The sequence below is a fragment of the Oncorhynchus gorbuscha genome, linkage group LG19 (genome assembly GCF_021184085.1).
Source record: "Oncorhynchus gorbuscha isolate QuinsamMale2020 ecotype Even-year linkage group LG19, OgorEven_v1.0, whole genome shotgun sequence".
NCBI classification, from domain to species: Eukaryota; Metazoa; Chordata; class Actinopteri; order Salmoniformes; family Salmonidae; genus Oncorhynchus; species Oncorhynchus gorbuscha.
In genome coordinates this window covers 50,021,814-50,045,458 of record NC_060191.1, presented here as the reverse complement: position 1 = coordinate 50,045,458, position 23,645 = coordinate 50,021,814, and the positions used below count along the sequence as shown (strand labels likewise).

At 42.7% G+C, this 23,645-nt stretch overlaps 1 protein-coding gene across 1 annotated transcript in view; it reads right to left on the bottom strand.

Moving 5' to 3' along the window:
* The window catches only part of LOC124006423 (transcription elongation factor SPT6-like), a 31,647-nt gene extending 8,076 nt beyond the window's left edge, over positions 1–23,571 (bottom strand). The window contains exons 1-27 of the mRNA XM_046316431.1: positions 23,379–23,571; positions 22,785–22,851; positions 22,454–22,633; positions 22,157–22,227; positions 21,787–21,976; positions 21,588–21,672; positions 21,072–21,324; positions 20,354–20,455; positions 18,814–18,927; positions 18,629–18,718; positions 18,389–18,531; positions 18,037–18,182; positions 17,838–17,948; positions 17,463–17,592; positions 17,129–17,279; positions 15,696–15,850; positions 15,185–15,380; positions 14,688–14,833; positions 4,298–4,415; positions 3,965–4,041; positions 3,655–3,790; positions 3,269–3,406; positions 1,959–2,126; positions 1,130–1,257; positions 744–951; positions 413–560; positions 81–223 (exon numbers count right to left, since the gene is read on the bottom strand). Coding sequence (XP_046172387.1) covers positions 81–223; positions 413–560; positions 744–951; positions 1,130–1,257; positions 1,959–2,126; positions 3,269–3,406; positions 3,655–3,790; positions 3,965–4,041; positions 4,298–4,415; positions 14,688–14,833; positions 15,185–15,380; positions 15,696–15,850; positions 17,129–17,279; positions 17,463–17,592; positions 17,838–17,948; positions 18,037–18,182; positions 18,389–18,531; positions 18,629–18,718; positions 18,814–18,927; positions 20,354–20,455; positions 21,072–21,324; positions 21,588–21,672; positions 21,787–21,976; positions 22,157–22,227; positions 22,454–22,633; positions 22,785–22,842 — 3,585 coding nt within the window. The 5' untranslated portion in view covers positions 22,843–22,851; positions 23,379–23,571. The remainder of the gene's footprint in view (positions 1–80; positions 224–412; positions 561–743; positions 952–1,129; positions 1,258–1,958; positions 2,127–3,268; positions 3,407–3,654; positions 3,791–3,964; positions 4,042–4,297; positions 4,416–14,687; positions 14,834–15,184; positions 15,381–15,695; positions 15,851–17,128; positions 17,280–17,462; positions 17,593–17,837; positions 17,949–18,036; positions 18,183–18,388; positions 18,532–18,628; positions 18,719–18,813; positions 18,928–20,353; positions 20,456–21,071; positions 21,325–21,587; positions 21,673–21,786; positions 21,977–22,156; positions 22,228–22,453; positions 22,634–22,784; positions 22,852–23,378) is intronic.
* Between the last annotated feature and the right edge of the window lie 74 nt (positions 23,572–23,645).

Sequence of the window (23,645 nt, the reverse complement as noted above, 5' to 3'; positions counted from 1 at the left end):
TTAAAACCCATAACACACCACTCTTCAGAGTAACTGTCAGTATAGATTGCAGCAGAATATGGAGCATATATGATTCTCACCTCGCTGAGCTCAGGAAAGTTGTCCTGCTGACAGAAAGGACACTGCCACAGACCTGTCTCATCATTCCTTATGGCCTGGTCATAACTCTCCCCCTGGGGGCGCCGGTGAGCAATGCCTGTCACCACACTGGTAATAAGTTTACCTAAAGAGGCAGGACAGGACAGGACAGACAGTGTTGAGATTCCAGTAAAGGATTTATACATGTTTTCTACTATGTCAACTTTGGGGCTGTGACTCCCTGCACCAAAATAAACCCTGGCAGTGTGCGTATTAACACATCACTTTGAAAGAGATATCAATAATGCCCTGGTTGAGAAGGAACAGTATGGACCGATGTAGAAGGTCTCTGGTGTCTCCTTGGTGAGCAGGTTGAAGATCTCCTCTGTGTTAGGTCCTCTGTAGGTGGACCTCAGGTCTTTGTACCTGCAGCTCAGCTCAGCACGGATGTCATACAGGGTGATGCCCTTGTTACCATAACCCTGTGGACACAGAGAGTCTCAAACAGTGAGCACTACAATGTCCTCAGATCAGGAGGAGTATGCAAGAGTATGCAAGCTCTTCATAACCAAACCAGAGTAGGACAACGGGTGTGTTCAAAATGGCACTCTATTCCCTATATAGTACACTACTTCAGAGACACAGCCTACATCTCCCACACTGACCTGTCTTTCCAGCTCCTCAGCGAAGGCATCCAAGTCCAGGTCTTTGAGCCGCTCTGGGTTTTCCAGGATCTCCTCCAGTGCTCCGGCCGGGTTGGCGTCCTCCGCTGACTCATCGTACTCCAGAGCGTCCACGGCCATCTTCCTGGCCCACTCATAGGTCTCTGGGTGCACCCGTGACCCGTCCAGAACCTCAATATAGGAGTCAGTACTGCAGGTAGGGAGAGACACTTGATGTCAATGATTCAGTTATTTAGTGAATTGGCTGTGTGATGATGTCAACAAAAGCACTTTTGTCAAGTTATTCACTGTTACTATTATGAGTTGAATTTCGAATAGATTTTCTGCACTATTGGATGAATGACCATGCCCAATGTTCTGAGACTGACCTATCTCCCAGAGAAGCTGTGTCAATCTTGATGAAACCAGCACAGTTGATGAAGACCTTGGGGCCCATGTGACACATGGTGACCAGCTGAGTGCGGTTCTCCAGACGAGTGTTATTTTGCTTCAGGATCTGGAAACAGAGAGGGATAAATGTACATGCAAAGGTATCTGTTCAGAAGTCAGTACAGTAGAGCAGTGGTTCCCAAACTATAGGGTTGTAATAGTAGAAGCACAAGGTGCAATTTAAAAATTGGGAAGTGCATCATCAGTTTTTCTCTTGTCATGTCTGTCATTGCATACCTTAGAGAGCTATTCATAACTTGTCAGAAATGTCCAGTTGATCAACTAGCCCATGTCAGCTAAGGTTTTTAGCACATTTCTTTAGCTCATAGACTTTGCTGTAATGTTTGAGTCACTCAGATATCACATGAATACACATTAGGCATGGCAAAATGTATAGATTTGCATGAAAATGAGCTTTAAACCTGAAATGTTCTCTCCGCCAACAAGAGGGGTGTGAACTGTTTGTGTCATGAACAGTGCTTGCACCCATAGAAATAGACGTGGTGCGCGCGTGTGTGCAGAGGGGGGGCACGGGATGTTCCACAATGCTGGAAGGGGGCCTGAGTGAAAAAGTTTGCAGTAGAGTACTGAATTATTCTAAGATACTGTAATAATAAAAACATATAGGTACATACTGCTACTGTATATTGATCAATTCTATCTGGTAACACTTGGTATATTGTTTCTCTTATATATGTGTAGTAACACTGTAATTACATTGTATTAACATGTTGGCAATCTAGATTCCTCAAGTGATCTATGTCTTACCCTGAGCAGGTGGGATCCCTTCCTGGGCCCCAGGCCACAGACGTACTGCAACAGGCTCTGGGTGTAGGGGTGGGCCATGGCCCGGTTCACATCCACACCCACTTCATTCACCCGGTTGATGAACTCACAGTACAAAGCATTCAGCAGGTCCTCCTTCACTACATGCTCCTGTGTGGGAAGTGAACAGAGAGCAGTCAGACTCACTCTTTACAGACACATTGATTCACAGACTTTGATTCAAACCAGACTATGATTATCATGTACCGTCAACTACACTTCTGCATTTGGGAGATTCCACACCAGCATTGCCCAAAAATATTTATTTTATCACAGATTTTTGGCTGAATTCTCACATAAAAACTTAATTGGGTGGAAATATGTTTAACAAATTTTTTACATTTGTATCACAAATATTTGTTTAGAACCATTTTAAGAGCTATACCTGCCTCCTGTAAGACCCTATAGTCAGTGAACCATACATGTTACAGACAACATCGTGGTGTTTGGAACAATATACTCGTCAAACACATAACATTTTAAAAGTGGGCTCTCTGCTACTTTTGAAGAAATGATCCATTTTATACATTGACATTCTAGGTCATTAACCAATCACAGCCATCCTGTAGAATTGCACATTCAGCAAGTCACCAGCAGAGGAAGTTCCCTTTGAATCCATTTTCCCATTCACTGTGTTGGCAGTGCTCATAAAATGTATCATAATTGTAACTCACTCTGGAAATGTGATGCACTTGTAGAGTATATTGTTTAAAACAATCAAATCAAAAAGGGTACTTTTGAGGCATAAATATGAATAGTTATGTTTAATAAATTCACATGTAAAATTGTATTTCAGAATGTAGCAATACTCCATATTTTAGAGCACAATGTTAGGAGTATAATGACACCAAGATGTTGTCTGTATCATGTATGGTTCACAGATGCAGTAGGTTTAAAAAGGGCCTAAAATGGCCACTTTCATGATTTTATAAAAAAAACGGTTTGTTACAAGTCAAATCAAATTGTATTTGTCCCATGTGCCGAATACAACAGGTGTCATAGACCTTACCGTGAAATGCTTACTTACAAGCCCTCAACCAACAATGCAGTTCAAGAAAGGGGTTTCTAAAGGATCTCTGTAAACCACCTGTGTGTTTTCATCAGAGCCGCTGCTCGGTGATGATGATCTCCCAACCATGCCTGGCCAAATGGAGACAGGGGTTGCATCCTGAATGGCACCCTAGTCACAATATAGTGCGCTACTTTTGATCAGAGTCCTATTAGGAACCGATTCTGGATGATGTCATTAGTACCTGCAAAGGGTGCAACTTGAGGCAGAGGATGTCATCGTCACTGCTGCAAACCTGAGCATACTCCACCAGCGGGTCCTGGATCTTCCTGGCCACAGACACAGCCTGTCTCAGGAGAGGGGGGTAGTCCCGGAAATCTGCCTGTGGATTGGAGAAATAGAAAAATACGTAGAGTTAAGAGAAAATCAATTGAAGTGTCACTCACTCCACAATATTACAGTCATTGGCAATACATATTACAGATTTAAAACCGCATTGTGGACCACTCAGAGAGTTATGAGAGGTACAGTATGTAGAACACATCCAATGTAGAACAAATTGAGATGAGGAAATGTTTGTCTTGTGAGAATAAAAAAGACATGTTTAGGGAAAAGAGGGCAGGACTTGACCTCTGACTTCTTGCTGTTCATGTAGAGCATGGCCAGTTCATTGTCAACCAGCTCCACCCCAATGGTGGGGAAAGAGGACTCCTGCTCCAGCTCACTGGCAGTGCGTTTAATGTCCTCGATCACCATCTGGGCATCCCTGCACAAGGAGTGGAGGAAGGAAAGTTACAAATATTCAGGATAAGTCTTAAAAGTAGTACACTATATAGGGAATAGGATGCAGTTTGGAATACATCCTCAGTCATGTTAGTAACCTTCTTCAAACAGCAGTCTAAGAAGGCCACAGGTGAAAGCAAGCAGGAGTGTTGCAAACCTGTTCTCCCCAGCTATAGCGATGATGTGAGGCTTCTTGCTGTTCAGAAACTTCTTCAGGGTTTCAATATCGTGGATCTAAAGGTATGGTAGGACAAATATTAGAACATGGACAAATATTAGTCAACATTGGATGGTATGGTTATCTGAGCTTCGTCAAAACTCTTGCCCTGTGTCCCAAATGTACACTATTCCCTACATAGAGCACAACATTTTATCAGTATGCACTCACTACTGGAAGTCGCTCTGGATAAGAGCGTCTGCTAAATGACTAAAATGTAAATGTAAATTGGGTGCCATTTAGGACGGGCCCTTGGTTTGGTTTCATAAATACCTTTTTCTCCCTTTCATCCTCCCTCCATGCGTTCCTCCTCTTCAGGAAGTAAGGAAGCCTGAGGAAATCCCCCACTTCTCCGTCACCATTCACCAGGGCGCAGAACACTGGGGTGTCTCTGTGGACAAAGAGGTTTGCAGTGAATAATAACTAAGTCATAAACATAGAAATCGTATTAAATTACTAGAGGGGCCATGTCATAAACCTTCAGTTCCAGAATGGGGTGCAAATTACAGCCATATTGGCCAGGGAGAAATACAAACCAGTCTAATTCGAATGAATGGAAGTAGAGGCATAATCATGATTATACTTTTTTTTTAATTAAAAAATTTAATGTAAAAAAATGTCCTCCCCAATTTCATGGAATCCAATTGTTAGTAGCTACTATCTTGTCTCATTGCTACAACTCCCGTATGGGCTCAGGAGAGACGAAGGTTGAAAGTCATGCGTCCTCTGATACACAACCCAACCAAGCCGCACTGCTTCTTAACACAGCACGCATCCAACCCGTAAGCCAGCTGCACCAATGTGTCGGAGGAAACACCTGGCAACCTTGGTTAGCGTGCACTGCGCCAGGCCCGCCACAGGGGTCGCTGGTGCGAGGAGAGGCAAGGATATCCCTACCGGCCAAGCCATCCCTAACCCGGGCAACGCTATGCCAATTGTGTATCGCCCCACGTACCTCCCAGTCGCGGCCGGTTACGACAGAGCCTGGGCGCGATGCCAGAGTCTCTGATGGCACAGCTAGCGCTGCAGTACAGCGCCCTTAACCACTGCCCATACCGGACCCTCTGCACACATCAACAACTGACACCCACGAGGTCTCAGAGCAAGTGACGTCACCGATTGAAACGCTATTTAGCGCGCACCACTAACTAAGCTAGTCGTTTCACATCCGTTACACTCACCCCCCTTTTGACCTCCTCCTTTTCCGCAGAAACCAGTGATCCGGGTCAACAGCATCAATGCAACAGTATAACTTTAGACTGTCCTTTGCCCATACCCGGGCGCGAACCAGGGACCCTCTGCACACATCAACAACTGACACCCACGAAGCATCATTACCCATCGCTCCACAAAAGCCGCGGCCCTTGCAGAGCAAGGGGAACTACTACTTCAAGGTCTCAGAGCAAGTGACGTCACCGATTGAAACGCTATTTAGCGCGCACCGCTAACTAAGCTAGCCATTTCACATCCGTTACACCAGTACATGTCCAGGCCCGTCTGAAGTTTGCTAGAGAGCATTTGGATGATCCAGAAGAAGATTGGGAGAATGTCATATGGTCAGATGAAACCAAAATATAACTTTTTGGTAAAAACTCAACTCGTCGTGTTTGGAGGACAAAGAATGCTGAGTTGCATCCAAAGAACACCATACCTACTGTGAAGCATGGGGGTGGAAACATCATGCTTTGGGGCTGTTTTTCTACAAAGGGACCAGGACGACTGATCCGTGTAAAGGAAAGAATGAATGAGGCCATGTATCGTGAGATTTTGAGTGAAAACCTCCTTCCATCAGCAAGGGCATTGACGATGAAACATGGCTGGGTCTTTCAGCATGACAATGATCCCAAACACACCGCCCGGGCAACGAAGGAGTGGCTTCGTAAGAAGCATTTCAAGGTCCTGGAGTGGCCTAGCCAGTCTCCAGATCTCAACCCCATAGAAAATCTTTGGAGCAGCCCCAAAACATCACTGCTCTAGAGGAGATCTGCATGGAGGAATGGGCCAAAATACCAGCAACAGTGTGTGAAAGCCTTGTGAAGACTGAAAATGTTTGACCTCTGTCATTGCCAACAAAGGGTATATAACAAAGTATTGAGATAAACTTTTGTTATTGACCAAATACTTATTTTCCACCATAATTTGCAAATAAATTCATTAAGAAATCCTACAATGTGATATTCTGGATTTTTTTCCTCATTTTGTCTGTCATAGTTGAAGTGTACCTATGATGAAAATTACAGGCCTCTCTCATCTTTTTAAGTGGGAGAACTTGCACAATTGGTGGCTGACTAAATACTTTTTTGCCCCACTGTAATTATTAATACAGTTTAATACCAATTGTCTGTATAAATAGCCTCTAAAATATATGTACAGTGTCTTGCAAAAGTATTCATCCCCCTTGGCGGTTTTCTATTTTGTTGCATTACAATCAGTGAAACAGTGCAAAGTACAAAGTACAATTTACTTTGCACATTGGTGTCTGATAAATCAAAAATATCGCAGAGTGAAGTAATAGTCTATGGAATCAGTGATCATTTTATTACATTTTGGACAAGGAGGATTTTTAAAGATATATTTAAGTGTCACAAAACCGTTAGAATCAGAGGACTCAAAAAATACTGTGTAGAAAAGTTTAGGGAGGAAGTGGGTAAAATTGACTGGTCACCTGTGCTAGATAGTGTAGCAGTAGACAGTGCCTGGGAAACCTTTAAATGTAGATTCCTTGATGTGGTGAATGTGATAGCTCCCATTAGACTGGTCAGGGTAAAGCAGAGATCTAGCCCTAGGTTTAATCATGAGATTCTAGAATCTATCCAAGCCAGGAATAAGGCCTTTAAGAAATTTAAGAACTCTCAAGAGCAGCATGATTTTGTCCTATATAAACGTCACAGAAATGAAGCACAGAGCAGGATGGATGAAGCACAGAGCAGGATGGATGAAGCTAAGAGGGGTTACTTTGCTGGGAAAATAATTGAAAACAAAAATGACCTTAAATAGCTTTGGAAATCATTTAAGGAACTAGGCTGTAGTAGTACTACCAAAAACAAACTCAACAGTATTGGACTGAACATCAAAGGGGGGATGGTATATGAAAAAGCAGGGGTTGCCAATGAATTTAACTATTTTCTTTACTTCTGTTGCCAGCAAGCTGGTTAGCAAGCTGCCCACCAGTTCTGGTTTGTATGGAAGCAACCAAGTCAAGAAGTATTATGTAGAGTTAGGGGTTCAGCCAAACACTTTTTCTTTTGCAAATGTAGCAACAGCCAAAAAGGTCAGTATGCTGGCAGAGCTTAAATGCTCCAAAGCCACAGGCCTGGATAATATTCCTGCAAGGTTTCTAATCGATTCTGCTGAGCAAATTGGCCCTTGTATTACGCATATTGTTAATCTCTCTCTTGAACAAGGCACCTTTCCCAGGGACATGAAACAAGCTAAAGTTATAACTCTGTATAAGAAGGGGATAAAGTCTGACCCTGGGAATTATAGGCCTGTATTTATCCTGTGTAACATCAACGATCCTGGACAGAATTGTACATTAGCAAACGTATGAATATGTTAACAAACAGGGTCTATGTGTGATTTTCAGTCGGGTTTTAGAAAAACATACTCCACTGATTCATGTCTACTTTACTTGACTGACTTCATCAGGAAAGAGATTGATGAGGGAAATCTGTGTGGAATGGTACTGCTTGACCTACAGAAGTTCTTTGATACAGTTAACCACTGTCTCCTAATCTCCAAACTGGAGGCACTGGGGTTAAGCAGTATCCCTTTAGGCTGGGTAAAGTCCTATTTATCAGGAAGTAGTAGAGGTTAATGGTTCACTGTCTCAGGCAAAACCAATGAGTTGTGGCATTCCGCAGGGGAGCGTGCTCGGGCCTTATTGTATATTAATGATATGAAAGATGCTTGTTCTTGCCGTCTTTTTCTTTATGCGGATGACTCTACACTTCTGGTGTCTCATAAAAGTAAAACTATGTTGGAGAGCATACTTAGCACAGAGCTTTCTAACATTAGCAAATGGCTTGGAGATAATAAGCTATCTCTGCACTTAGGGAAAACTGAAGCAATTATTTTTGGATCCAGACCTAAATTGTGTAGGTTGTCTGAAATCAGAGTGGAGTTAGGTTTTAGTAGTCAGCTCCTCACCCCCTATGTTAGCTACTTGGGATGTATCCTTGATGGAAGCTTGGGAGGTGTGAGCATGGCCAATAACGTGCTAGGGAAGGTTAATACCAGGACTAAGTTTTTGGCTAGAAAGTCCAAGCTGCTTGATAAGGACTCCATGAAAGTGCTAGCTACTGCCCTCATTCAATGCCATTTGACTATGCTAGTACTTCCTGGTTTGGTGGCTTATCTAAATTTATGAAGGGGAGGCTCCAGATTAGAGGTTGACAGATTAATCGGAATGGCCGATTAATTAGGGCCAATTTCAAGATTTCATAACAATCGGAAATCGGTATTTTGGGTGCCGATTTAAAAAAATATTTTTTACATTTTTTAAAACCTTTATTTAACTAGGCGAGTCAGTTTAATAACACATTATTAGTTTCAATGATAGCCTAGGAACGGTGGGTTAACTGCCTTGTTCAGGGGCAGAACGACAGATTTTCACCTTGTCAGCTCGGGGGATCCAATCTTGCAACCTTACAGTTAACAAGTCCAACGCTTTAACCACCTGCCTTTCATTGCACTCCACAAGGAGCCAGCCTGTTACGCAAAGCAGTAGAAGCCATGGTAAATTGCTAGCTAGCATTAAACTTATCTCATAAAAAACAATCAATCAATCATAATCACTAGTTATAACTACACATGGCTGATGATATTACTTGTTTATCTAGCGTGTCCTGCGTTGCATATAATCGATGCAATGCTGGGGGATGATTTAACAAAAGTGCATTTGCGAAAAAAGCACAATCGTTGGACGACTGTACCTAACCATAAACACCAATGCCTTTCTTAAAACCAATACACAGAAGTATATATTTTTAAACCTGTATATTTAGCTAAAAGAAATCCATGTTAGCAGTCAATAGTGACCAGGTGAAATTGTGTCACTTGTCTTGCGTTCATTCCACTCAGAGTCAGGGTATATGCAGCAGTTTGGGCAGCCTGGCTCATTGCAAACTAATTTGCCAGAATTTTACATAATTATGACATAACATTGAAGGTTGTCCAATGTAACAAGAATATTTTGACTTAGGGATGCCACCCGTTAGATAAAATACAGAATGGTTCCGTATTTCACTGAAATAATAAACGTTTTGTTTTCTAAATGATAGTTTCCGGATTCGACCATATTAATGACCAATTTCACAGTATTTCTGTGTGTTATGTTATAATTAAGTCTATGATTTGATAGTGCAGTCTGACTGAGCGGTGGTAGGCAGCAGCAGGCTCATAAGCATTCATTCAAACAGCACTTTAGTTTTGCCAGCAGCTCTTCGCAAGCACAGCGCTGTTTATGACTTCAAGCCTATCAGCCTAATGGCTGGTGTAACCGATATGAAATGGCTAGCTAGTTAGCTGGGTGCGTGCTAATAGCGTTTCAAACGTCACTCACTCTGAGACTTGGAGTAGTTGTTCCCCTTGCGCTGCAAGGGCCGCAGCTTTTGTGGAGCGATGGGTAACGTTGCTTCGAGTGTGGCTGTTGTCGATGTGTTCCTGGTTCGAGCCCAGGCAGGGGCGAGGAGAGGGACAGAAGCTATACTGTTACACTGGCAATACTATAGTGCCTATAAGAACATCCAATAGTCAAATATGAAATACAAATGATATAGAGAGAAATAATCCTATAAATACTATATTAACTACAACCTAAAACCTTTTACCTTAGAATATTGAAGTCTCATGTTAAACGGAGCCACCAACTTTCATATGTTCTCATGTTCTGAGTAAGGAACTCAAACGTTAGCTCTTTTACATGGCACATATTGCACTTTTACTTCTCCAACACTTTGTTTTTGCATTATTTAAACCAAATTGAACATGTTTCATTATTTATTTGAGGCTAAATATATTTTTATTGATGTATTATATTAAGTTAAAATAAGTGTCCATTCAGTATTGTTGTAATTGTCATTTTTACAAATAAATAAATGAAAAATCGTCTGATTAATCGGTAGCGTTTTTTTTTTTTGGGGGGGGGGGGGGGGGGTCCTCCAATAATCGGTATCGGTGTTGAAAAATCGACCTCTACTCCAGATAGCCCAGAATACGTTGATCAGGGTAGTATTGAAGGTGAGTCCACGTACTCACATAGGCAGGAGCTGCTTTCAGGAACTAAACCGGCTGCCTGTTGAGGCTAGGGTGTCCCAGATTAGACTAGGTTTGGTTTACAGGAGTATTTATGGTCCTGCGCCCAGATATTTAAGTGATTACTTTCCTCATGTTAGGGATGCACACAATCACAGCACCAGATCAGGTGTTGCTGATGTGTGCTTATACAGGTTCAGGAGTAATGATGGGAAAGGTACAGTACTTTCTTGTATACGGGAGCCTCAGAATGGAATGAGTTGCCTCTGCCTATAAAAACAACGTCCTCTCTGGACAGCGGTAAAAATAAAGTAAAACTATGTTTGATGTCTTCTGTGCCAATATGAATAAACGCTATGATGTAACTGGAATGATGAGATAGATGTTCTTCTTTTATGATTTTGTTTTATTATTTCACCGCCATACTGTGTTCCATCTTGTATAGCCATCTTGTGTCAAGAGGACTACAATGGAAATAAGTCCCAGACTTTATTGTGTGTTGTCCTCGATGATTTTATTCATGTGCATGTTTGGCTTTTAAGTTTTATTTGTGCTTGTTTTTTTTTAATGGTCAAATGAATAAACTAAACTAAACAAAAAAAACTGCAATTAAAATGGATTTCTATGTGGATTTCATGCAATGGACATACACAAAATAGTCCAAATTGGTGAAGTGAAATGGAAAAAATAACTTTTTTCAAAAAATTCCCCAAAATTAAAAACGTAAAAGTGGTGCGTGCATATGTATTCACCCCCTCAGCCCCTAAATAAGATCTGGTGCAACCAATTACCTTCAGAAGTCACCCGTGAGCAATCTAAGTGTCACATGATCTGTCACATGATCTCAGTATATACACCCCTGTTCTGAAAGGCCCCAGAGTCTGCAACACCACTAAGCAAGGGGCACCACCAAGTAAGCAGCACCATGAAGACCAAGGAGGGACAAAGTTGTGGAGAAGTACAGATCAGGGTTGAGTTATAAGAAAATATATATGAGAAACTTTGAACATCCCACAGAGGACCATTAAATCCATTATTAAAAAATGGAAAGAATATGACACCACAACAAACCTGCCAAAACTCACGGACCAGGCAAGGAGGGCATTAATCAGAGAGGCAACAAAGAGACCAAAGATAACCCTGAAGGAGTTGCAAAGCTCCACAGCGGAGATTGGAGCATCTGTCCACAATGACTACTTTAAGCCGTACACCTCACAGAGATGGGTTTTATATTTACATTTAAGTCATTTAGCAGACGCTCTTATCCAGAGCGACTTACAAATTGGTGGGAAGAGAGGCCAGAAAAAAAGCTATTGCTTAAAGAAACAAATAAGAAAACAAGTTTGGCGTTAGCTAATAGGCATGTGGGAGACTCCCCCACATATGGAAGAAGGTACTCTGGTCAGATGAGACTAAAATTGAGCTTTTTGGCCATCAAGGAAAACACACCTCTCATCAACCAGAGAACACCATCACCACAGTGAAGCATGGTGGTAGCAGCATCATGCTGTGGGGATGTTTTTAATCGGCAGGGACTGGGAAAATGGACAGAATTGAAGGAATGATGGATGGCGCTAAATACAGGGAAAGGGAAATTCTTGAGGGAAACCTGTTTCAGTCTTCCAGAGATGTGAGACTGGGACGGAGGTTCTCCTTCCAGCAGGAAAATGACCCTAAGCATACTTCTAAAGCAGCACTCGAGTGGTTAAAGGGAAACATTTAAATGTATTGGAATGGCCTAGTCAAAGCCCAGACCTCAATCCAATTGAGAATCTGTGGTATGACTTAAAGATTGCTGTACTCCAGCAGTACCCATCCAACTTGAAGGAGCTGGAGCAGTTTTGCCTTGAAGAATGGGCAAAAATCCCATTGGCTAGATGTGCCAAGCTTATTTTTTTAAATGTATTTTAACTTTTTTTAACCAGGCAAGTCAGTTAAGAACAAATTCTTATTTTCAATGACGGCCTAGGAACAGTGGGTTAACTGCCTGTTCAGGGGTAGAACGACAGATTTGTACCTTGTCAGCTCGGGGGTTTGAACTCGCAACCTTCCGGTTACTAGTCCAACACTCTAACCACTAGGCTACCCTGCCGTTCATAACCCAAGAGACTTGCAGCAGTAATTGCTGCAAAATGTGGCTCTACAAAGTATTGACTTTGGAAAACTTTGAGTGATATTATATGATACTTGCTGCATTTAAAAGTCCTATCATCAACTGATTTCAGCCAGTATATGGCTGTGGATTGACTGCATACATGTGGTAAAGAGGTCATTGTAACTACCAAAATAATGAAAACGCCATGGAAACACGTAGGGTGAAAGATGCCGTGGGGGTAACGGGAGTTAGCATAGCAGTCATTCAACTCTTATAAACCTGAGAAGTAACTATTTCTAAATGTTAATGCACTATATACTGTATACAAAAGCATGTGGACATCCCTTTAGTAGATTCGGCTATTTCAGCCACACTCGTTGATGACAGGTGTATAAAATCGAGCACACAGCCATGCAACCTCCATAGACAAACTTTGTAAGTAGATTTCCCTATATTGAACAGCTCTGTGACTTTCAATGTGGCACCATCATAGGATGCCACCCTTCCAACAAGTCAGTTTGTAAAATTTCAGCCCTGCAAGAGCTACCCGGGTCAACTGTAAGTCAAATCAAATCAATTGTTATTTGTCACATGCTCCAAATATAACAAACCTTATCATGAAATGCTTATCATGCAAATAATGCAAATAATTAAAGAGCAGCAGTAAAATAGCAATAGCGAGGCTATAAACAGGGGGTACCGGTACAGAATCAATGTGCGAGGGCACCGGTTAGTCAACGTAATTGAGGTAATATGTACATGTAGGTAGAGTTATTAAAGTGACTTTGTATAGATAATAAACAGAGAGTAGTAGCAGAATTAAAGAGGGGGGTGGGGCGTGCAGGCAATGCAAATAGTCTGGGTAGCCATTTGATTAGATGTTCAGGAGTCTTATGGCTTGGGAGTCGAAGCTGTTTAGAAGCCTCTTGGACCTAGACTTGGCTTTCTGGTACAGCTTGCAGTAGCAGAGAGAACAGTCTATGACTAGGATAACTAGGGTGGCAAAAGTCTTTGAAATCCACCTGGTGTCTTTGACATAGATAGAGGTCCTGGATGGCAGGAAGCTTGGCCCCAGTGATGTATTGGTCCGGACGCACTACCCTTTGTAGTGCCTTGTGGTCGGAGGCCGAGCAGTTGTAATGCCAGGCAGTGATGCAACCAGCAAGGATGCTCTCAATGTGCAGCTGTAGAACCTTTTGAGGATCTGAGGACCCATGCCAAACCTTTTCAGTCTCCTGAGGGGGAATAGGTTTTGTTGTGTTCTCTTCACGACTGTCTTGGTGTGCTTGGAACTTGACGCTCTCAACCTGCTCCACTACAGCCCTGTCGATGAAAATGGGGGAGTGATCAGTCCTCCTTTCCTGCAGTCCACAATCATCTCCTTTGTCTTGATCACGTTGAGGGAGAGGTTGTTGCCCTGGCACCACACGGTCAGGTCTCTGACCTACTCTCTATAGGCTGTCTCGTCGTTGTTGGTTATCAGGCCTACCACTGTTGTGTCATTGGCAAACTTAATGATGGTGTTGGAGTCATGCCTGGCCATGCAGTCATGAGTGAACAGGGAGTACAGGAGGGGACTGAGCACGCACCCGAGGGGCCTCTGTGTTGAGGATCAGCGTGGCGGATGTGTTGTTACCTACCCTTACCACCTGGGAGTGGCCCGTCAGGAAGTCCAGGATCCAGTTACAGAGGGAGGTGTTTAGTCCCAGGATCTTTAGCTTAGAGATGAGCTTTGAGGGCACTGTTATTGTGAAGTGGCAACAATAGCAACAATAGCTCAGCCGCAAAGTGGTAGCTCACAGAACGGGACCGCCGAGTGCTGAAGTGAGTAAAAATCGTCTGTCCTCGGTTGCAACACTCACTACCGAGTTCCAAACTGCCTCTGGAAGCAACGTCAGCACAATAAATGTTCGTCGGGAGAGTCATGAAATGGGTTTTCATGGCCAAGCAGCTGCACACAAGCCTATGATCACCATGAGCAATGCCAAGTGTTGGCTGGAGTGGTGTAAAGCTCGCCGCTATTAGACTCTGGAGCAGTGTAAACGCATTCTCTGGAGTGATGAATTACGCTTCACCATCCGGCAGTCCAACGGACTAATCTGGGTTAGGAGAACGCTACCTGCCCAAATGTATAGTGCCAACTAAAGTGGCTGGATTTTACAAATATGTCCTTTGTTTGATCAGATTTGTTGAATGTGTGCCAATCCGTTGTCCTTCGATCCACCACCGTCTGTGTTCCATTGACCTCTTTACCACATCTATTGATTGAATGCAATGTTGGTATATTGGCAGTGACAGTGTGCAGTAGTCTACCTGCTGGATGAGAAGGCCACTCCCAGCACGCGGATCCCTTTGCCCTGGGCCTCAGACATGAGCTCCTCGTCCTCCTCCTCCTCCACTTGTTGGTCAGGCCGATAGGGCGCCACCTTCAGCCAGTTATACAGCTTCCTGCTGCAGGCCTGAGGGGCGGGCAACCACTATCACAACACTGTAGCAGGCTCAACATACATCAATGCTCTGTGCCACCTGCTTTGGAAAGTCAATACCGGAATAAGAAAATAAGTAATCAATACCACAGTAGCAACGACGTCACATCAACATAATGAAAAGAAGATCTAATGAAATGTTGAGATAATAATGGAAGTTGCTGCAGAAGATTTATCCTCCTCCTTGTGTGTGTGTGTGTGTGTGTGTGTGTGTGTGTGTGTGTGTGTGTGTGTGTGTGTGTGTGTGTGTGTGTGTGTGTGTGTGTGTGTGTGTGTGTGTGTGTGTGTGTGTGTGTGTGTGTGTGTGGAGGGGGGGTGGGGTACCTTGATGATGTTCTCCTTTGCTTCTGCAATAAGTTTGTTCTTCAGCTCTTTCGCCATCTGCGGGTAAAGGAACTGTTTGAGGGAGCGCTCGATGGCCAGAGTGCGCTGTCTGTTCCACTCCTGAACCTGGTGGCTGAACTCATCTCTGTAGTAAAACTGCTTTATCTCTTCATAGTATGCCTGGTCACCTCCGTACCTGCTCAACAAACATAGTGATAGCATGGATACTTGACTGACTCAGGACAGTATACATGTAAACAGAGCACATTTTGGAACATGTTATTACGTGTTATTAATATGTTATTACATGTTATTAATGTTATTACACATCATTAATATGTTATTACACAAAACTCAGCGGTATTGTCGCAAATGGCACCATATTCCCTACATAATGCTCTACATTCAACTGGAGCATAGTGTACTATTTAGTGAATATGCTGCCATTTGGGATGCAGACTATAATGATATTAATATGTTATTACACAATGTTATAATAACAAGACCTCACCCCTTCACTCCAATCAGGTCAATACAGACGTTAATGGTGAGCAGGCCCTCTTCCTCTGCCTGCAACATCTTGAGGAACTGGTCTCCATTCAGCTCCTTTACAGGCTTGTTTTTCAGGTATTTAAAGGAGAAGCCATAATGGGCCTCATCCACATCCTACAGGAGAGATTAGACCACATACATGTATGGTAGAGTACTCTAATCTAGATAATGACACTCTAATCTGCTAAATAACTCAAATGTAAAAATATGAGTCAATGAAAAGACATAACTTGTTAAATGTGTTTTTTCTATACAATATAAACTCATCTCTTCAGAAAGTATTCATACCCCTTGACTTATTCCACATTTGGATGTGTTACAGCCTGAATTCAAAATTGATTCAATTGATTTTGTTTCTAGACTGGGCTTTGGCTGGGCCACTCAAGGACATTCACATTCCTGTTCTGAAGCCATTCGAGCGTTGTGTTGTCAATTTTTAATTCAGAATGTAACAACAAAATGTGGAATAAGTCAAGGGGTATGAATGGGGAAAGGGGATACCTAGTCAGTTGCACAACTGAATACATTCAACCAAAATGTGTCTTCCACATTTAACCCAACCCCTCTGAATCAGAGGAGCAGTTGTGTTGGGGTTAACGCCCTTGCTCAAGGGCAGAACGGCAGATTTTTCCACCTTGCCAGATCAGGAATTCGAACAAACAACCTTGCAGTTACAGTCCAAAGTTCAAACCGCTAAGCTACCTGTCGCCTCTGAAAGTACTGTATATCCCATGAAAGACCTAAATAAACCACTAATTGTCACGCCCTGATCTAAGTATTTTGTGTTTATCTTTATGTATTGGGTCAGGCCAGGGTGTGGCATGGGGTTTTTGTATTGTGGTGTGTTTTGTCTTGGGGTTTTGGTGTGTATATATTGGGATTGTAGCTAGTGGGGTGATCTAGCAAAGTCTATGGCTGTCTGGAGGGGTTCTCAATCAGAGGCAGGTGTTTATCGTTGTCTCTGATTGGGAACCATATTTAGGCAGCCATATTCTTTGAGTTTGTCGTGGGTGATTGTCCTTGTAACTGTCTAGTGTTAGTTTGCACCAGTTTAGGCTGTTTGCGTTATGTTTAGTGAGTTTTTTCCATTAAACATGAATCGTAATCTACACGCTGCGTTTTGGTCCGACTCTCCTTCACCACACCTAGAAAACCGTTACACTAATACAACCAACAAAGAAGTGGCGGTAATTGCTGAATAGGGTTGTAGAATTGCAGTAGTTTTTCCCAAATTCCCAGGTTTTCCAGGAATTGCTGGTAGAAAGATAAATGACTTCTTGCTTATTCACTCCTGATTGCAGGAATCTTCCAACCAAGATTTCTGGAAAACCTGGGAATTCTTAGAAAGTTACCGTGATTTTTTTAACCCTATTGCAAATAGATGGTGTATACCTTCTTTCCCTTCTTGGTGGGTTTGATGTTGATCTTGGCTCTCTCCTGGAATGTCTGTCGGAGCACATGTCTGACTAGAGGCTCCCGAGCGATCTGCATGGCGACCATGTAGCGAGTCCCCTCCAGTACTGCCTCCGCTGTGCTGAACTGGCTGCACAGGCAGAGAGAACATACTATTAGTAGTATTGTGGAAGGTATAGGTTTGCATCTCAAATGGTGCCACAAGTTTGCATATTCACCTCTCAACACCACCCCTGTTACTGCTAAAATGGTTGGGTTATCTTTATATGAAAATGTATTCTGTATACACTGCAATAATGTGTTGCTGGTTAACCTGCAGATGTAGTCCTTAGCCAGCTCTATTGGCTCAGCAGGAAACTGCTCCGTCTCGTGACGCTGGTAACTGTCACGTAGGTTCTCTCCAAACTGCTCTGGAGTCAGACCAAACTTCTTGGCTAGGCCATCTGATGAGAGAACCCTTTAAATGGTGGACTCAAAAAACTGTTGCAAATATAGTCGGCTCATGATACAGCAAGAGCACTTCGATTGGAAAACTCTGTTTAAGTACACTAGTCACTATTCACATTACTTAGCAAGTTTTGTATTATCATGAGCTAACTGTACAGACCTGAAGATGTATGGCACACACATATGTTTGTAAAAGGTGCTGATAGTGACACCTACTGGACACACATGATAAAGAACTCACCTAGTCCTGCACCCTGGCAGATGCTGTACATATCCCTCCGAGATGCAAGCTTCAGGTCCGGGCCCTTCGGGTGCTCCTCTTCCTCCTCATCTACTACTTCCTGCTCATTACCTGCAAACAGAATACATGATAATTATTCTGATGAGGGCAAAGATCCACTGTGCTTTCACAATCTTACAATATATAATCTAAATCGTACCATCTTCATCCACTTCTTTGATCTTCTTCAGCTTCTTCTTGCTGGACCTGGCTGCATTCTGCATCTTTGGGATATCCCGGCCATAGTACAGTAGGAAATGGTTGTAGACGTCGCCCAGTTCATCACTAGACTGGACATCCTTCAGCCTTGTCAGACAAACATAATCAGGTCAGCACTCTGATACAACAAAAATAATAAAGGTGTCATAACATGACTAGGGTCCTGTCCAGGGGGTGTACTTGTACATCAAGGTGCCTCACACTACAGAAACAGGAGATAGGCTCCTGCCTTATGGGCCATTCTGGCTCAGACAAGGCTTATTTACAAACATGTTGGACATGACAAGCCTTACCGCTCTAAATCTGAAGTGTCTAATGGTCGAATGCCATCAGCCAGTGGCTTATCTGGGTCTGCTGAGATCTGTTCAAACTGGTATCCCTGCATCTTCTGGAACAGGCGTCTCAGGTTCTGTTTGCGGGTTTTCAGCTGGGTCCACTGAGGAGGAAAGACAGTCCCAGATTAAACAGTAATTAAACAGAGAGAATAAATTAAGGGAGGAAGTTAACAAAAATCCAATGCTACAGTATATTACCTTCTCATCCCACTGCCAAACTTTCCACAGATCATTGATATTGAGTTCAGGTTCCACATACTCTTTCCTGTAGAACGCTATGAACGGAACCTTGAGGTGAAACAACAAATACAGTTATATTAACTAACTAAAATCATATGGAAGAACTCAACATTACCTACAGTGATAGAGGAACTGTGTAATACCTCAAAGTGTTGGTTTCTCATGAAATTCAAAGCCTCTTTAATCTTCTGGATGGTGCTGGGGCCTTTTCTGCTGAATGTAGTGGTTGGACCTCTGTCCAAATAGTCTGCGTTCTCCTGAAAACACAGAATATTTTATTTAAAAAACACAAGCATTTTAAAAACAGACCTACAGCCTTATTCTAAAATGGAATAAATAAATGTTTTCCCTCATCTATTTACACACAATGCCCCATAATGACAAAGGGAAAACAGGTTTTTAGACAAATCTGAAATACCTTATTTACATAAGTATTCAGACCATTTGCTATTACACTCTATATTTGGATCAGCTACATCCTGCTTCCAATGATCATCCTTGAAATGTTTCTACAATTCAATAGATTGGACATGATTTGGATAGGCACACACCTGTCCGTATAAGGTCCCACAGTTGACAGTGCATGTCAGAGCAAAGCCATGAGGTCTAAGGAATTATCCATAGAGCTCTGAGACAGGATTGTGCCTAGGAGGGGTACCAGAGCATTCCTGCAGCATTGAAGGTCATCAAGAAAACAGTGGCCTCCATCATTCTTAAATGGAAGACGTTTGGAACATCCAAGACTCTTCTTAAAGCTGGCTGCCCGGCTAAACTCAGCAATCGGGGGAGAAGAGCCCCGAGCTCTGACAGAGCTCTAGTTCCTCTGTGGAGATGGGAGAACCTGCCAGAAGGTTAACCATCACTGCAGCATTCCACTAATCAGGCCTTTATCGTAGAATGTCCAGACTGAAGCCACTCCTCAGTAAAAGGTACATGACAGCCTGCTTGGAGTTTGCCAAAAGGCATCTAAAGGACTCAGACCATGAAAAACAAGATTCTCTGGTCTGATGAAACCAAGATCGAACTCTTTGGCCTGAATTCAAAGTGTAAAATCTGGAGGAAACCAGGCACTGCTCATCACCTGTCCAATACCATCCTCACGGTGAAGCATGGTGGTGGCATCATCATGCTATGGGGATGTTTTTCAGCGGCAGGGGACTGGGGGACTAGTCAGGATCGAGGGTAAGATGAATGGAGCAAAGTACAGAGACATCCTTGATGAAAACCTGCTCCAGAGCGCTCAGGACCTCAGACTGGGGTTAAGATGCACTTTCCAACAGGACAACGCAGTAGTGGCTTCGGGACAAGTCTCTGAATGTCCTTGAGTGGCCCAGCCAGAGCCCGGACTTGAACCTGATCTAACATCTCTGGAGAGACCTGAAAATAGCTGTGCAGCAACGCTCCACATCAGAATGGGAGAAACTCCCCAAATACAGGTGTGCCAAGCTTGTGGCGTCATACCCAAGAAGAGTCGAGCCTGAAATCGATGCCAAAGGTGATTCAACAAAGTACTGAGTACCAATTTAAACCAATTTAATCAATTTTAGAAAAAGGTCTGTAAAAGTAACAAAAATGTGAAAAAAGTTAAGGGGTCTGAATACTTTCCGAATGCACTGTAGACTGTAGCATCAGCTTGAACTAATTGTCTTATGAGACCCAGCTAAAATATCCTCACTCCAGTACCTGCATGGAGATGGTGAGAGTAGAGAAGGCATTCCTATAGATCCACTCAGCCTCCTGTTCCAACTCATCATCCTCTGCAGGCTTCACACAAGTGGAGCGCAACTAAAAACAACAAGACCACACACATAGAAAAGGGTATGGGCTACAGCAGTGGTATTCAAAGTCAATGTTATTCAAAGTAAGTGGTATTCAAAGTCGGGGTCGTGGGGGAACTAGAGTGACGTCGACCCCAAAAAATGAAATAAGTACAGCACCAGTCAAAAGTTTGGACACACCTACTTAGTCAAGGGTTTTTCTTTATTTTTACTATTTTCTACATTGTAGAATAACAGTGAAGACATCTAAACTATGAAATAACACAAATGGAATCATGTAGTAAACATAAAAGTGTTAAACAAATCAAAATATACTGCATAGTTGATTCTTCAAAGTAGCCACCCTTTGCCTTGATTACAGCTTTGCACACTCTTAGTAAACATTTAAATAAACCCTTGAATGAGTAAGTGTCCAAACTTTTGACTGGTACTTATATATATATATATATATATATATATATTTTTTTTTTTACAGTTATAGGTGAATTTCAGGTGCTCACATGTCCCTATGACTATGGCTGTGTTCCAAATGGCACCCTATTCCCTATATAGTGCCCTACATTTGACCAGAGCTCTATGGGTCCGAGTGCCATTTGGGACGCATCCTATAGAAGTATACACACCTGGAACCTCTCTGGCATGTCAGTGGAACGGATCTCATTGTCCTGGTCCGTCATGTGACTGCTCTCCAGCTCACTGGGCTCATAGATCTCAAAGATACTGCGTCGGCCCACCCTCTTCTTGGTCTGCTTCTTGGGCCGGTCCCATGACTCTTCATCTGCATCCTCCTCCTCCTCTGCATCTTCATAGGCTTCAGTGTCAAACTCGGCAAAGTCAAAGTCCCCTCCGAATATCTCCTGGGCCTCCTGAAGTGCTCTGTAAAAAAAGGAGTGATGCTCAATACTAAATACTGCAGGTGAGTAAAGGTAAACATGATTGCATCCCAAATGGCATCCTATTCCCTTTATGGTGCACTACTTTTGACCAGGGCCTATAGGGGAATAGGATGCCATTTGGGACACACTTAACATATCAAATTCTATTGCACAGATAGGACTTCATACTTTCGGTTGAGCATCCAGGTGGAGAGGCTACTAATTGAGATCTAAGTGATTCAATTAAATGTCAGAATCACTTACGCATCTGTATATCCTGGCAGCTTCTTCCTCCACTTGGGTTTCTTCAAGGGCTGTCCGTCATCATCCACAATAAAGTCATCGATATCTGAGAAAAAAATAAAAATACATATGACTCAAAGATTTTGAAATGGCTTTTAAAAATCTGCTAACTCAAAACAATTCCACTGTTTATAGATGAAGTATCTCAAATGTTTCATACCAGACTCTTCATCGTCCTCCTGCTCATCCTCCCCGGGATGCAAAGGCACATCCAATGCCTCGCCCTCATCCGCTCCCGTCCCCATGAAGATCTCATCCGCTATCATGTCCTTCTCATGGGCCTCCCTGACGTCATCATCTCCCTCCTCATCCTCATCGTCCGACATGTCTCGTAAACGACGGAACTTTTGCTGTTTATGGGGATAAGGAAGGAGCAGAGGTATCAGGAAAACATTTTAGTCTATCTCCTTTTACATACTATTTTTTAGAGAGTTGGACTATGGGACATGACATGAGACCTCAGCTGTGTGCTATACAATGTCCATGATGCCAATGCATTTTGCTTGTCATAATGGCATCAAAATACTTACCCTTTTCACTTTCACTCCCAAATTCTCCTCAATGAGATCAATATCATCATCATCCAAGCGGTCGTCAAAGCCTGTAGACAGAAAACACAAGATACTCAAACACCAAAGGCGATTATTGTTGTATGCATGGTTCTGCTGCACACTGTTAGGTGTCACACATCAAAATAGAATCAAAGAGTTCACACCATTATAGTTTATTCAAAGACCGAAGAAACAGCCTACAACGTGGCTAGGAAGCAATCACAGTGCAGCCCAGACAGGAATAAATATTGGAACAATTTATGAATGACCACTTACTTCTCTTCCTCTTATGGTGTCCAATTTCCTCCCCAGAGTCACTATCTCCTTCCTTATCTTTCTTCCCTTCCTTCTCCTCCTCTTCCTCTCCTTCCCCTTCATCCACACCATCATCAATCAGACCACTGAGGTTTCCATCCTCATCTTGGTCCTCGGTATTCTCCCGTTCCTCCTCCTCATCTAAGTCACAAATCAAGAAGTTGTACATCAAGTAAGATTACACATGACATTGTGTGCAGCCTGCACATTGTTACCATGGTTCTTATTTAGAGTAGTTGTGAGGATAAACTCTGTCAAGGGACATCTTTGAAATCAAATCAAAATGATTCACATGCTGTACTCCCAAATTCCTCCTCAGACTCCTCTGCTTCGCTCTCGATGAAATCCATGTTTAGGGGCTGTTTAAGAGATAATAAACAACAGGATTTTCATTAGCTGGTTTTGTGTCAAAGAACAGTCTTTGGGGAAATAATGTTATGGGACATGACATAGGACAAAATTATTCCATAATTTTACATGTTTAACGTATGGCTATGTCATAAGAAAATCTTATTGTAAACAATTAAATATTAGTCTACAATAAAGTATGATGATAAAACGCTTCTGTCTGCCATGGCTGACTGGGAAGATGCAGAACATTACTATAGCCAGGGGGCGAGGACATTGCTAGACAGCAAAGGTTTAGCTAGCTAGCGAAGATAAACATGCATATGACTTTGAAAATAATCAAAGGTAGCCTTAGCTATCCAACCGATATCAGGCTGGAGATGCAGGTAGCAATCTTCTTAGCTAGAACAAGATAGCTAGCTAGCATAACAACAATGGAAAGAGATGGCTACCGAGCTAGCCACATCTATTGTTGCTATCATACAGCTGCATTGTCAGAAGCAGCTGGCTGACTCCCATTGCCCATAACGGTACATACCTATGTGATGGGAGTCAGGACTGGCTCCTTTTTAAGTTGACTGATAAGCAAAGCGGGATATGGAAAATATATTCATTTCACAACGACCAGAATGTGTTAGCTTGCAAGGCGCAAGTACATTTACAAGACTGAAACAGAAAAATCCCTCAAACTCTATGAAAGCGAGTTACGTCACAGATTTACATAGCTCTCCTTGGATTGTAAGAGTGCAATCCTTGCATTATACTTCGTGTATTCTTTTTCTAGTGTTATGGTATGCAACATAAG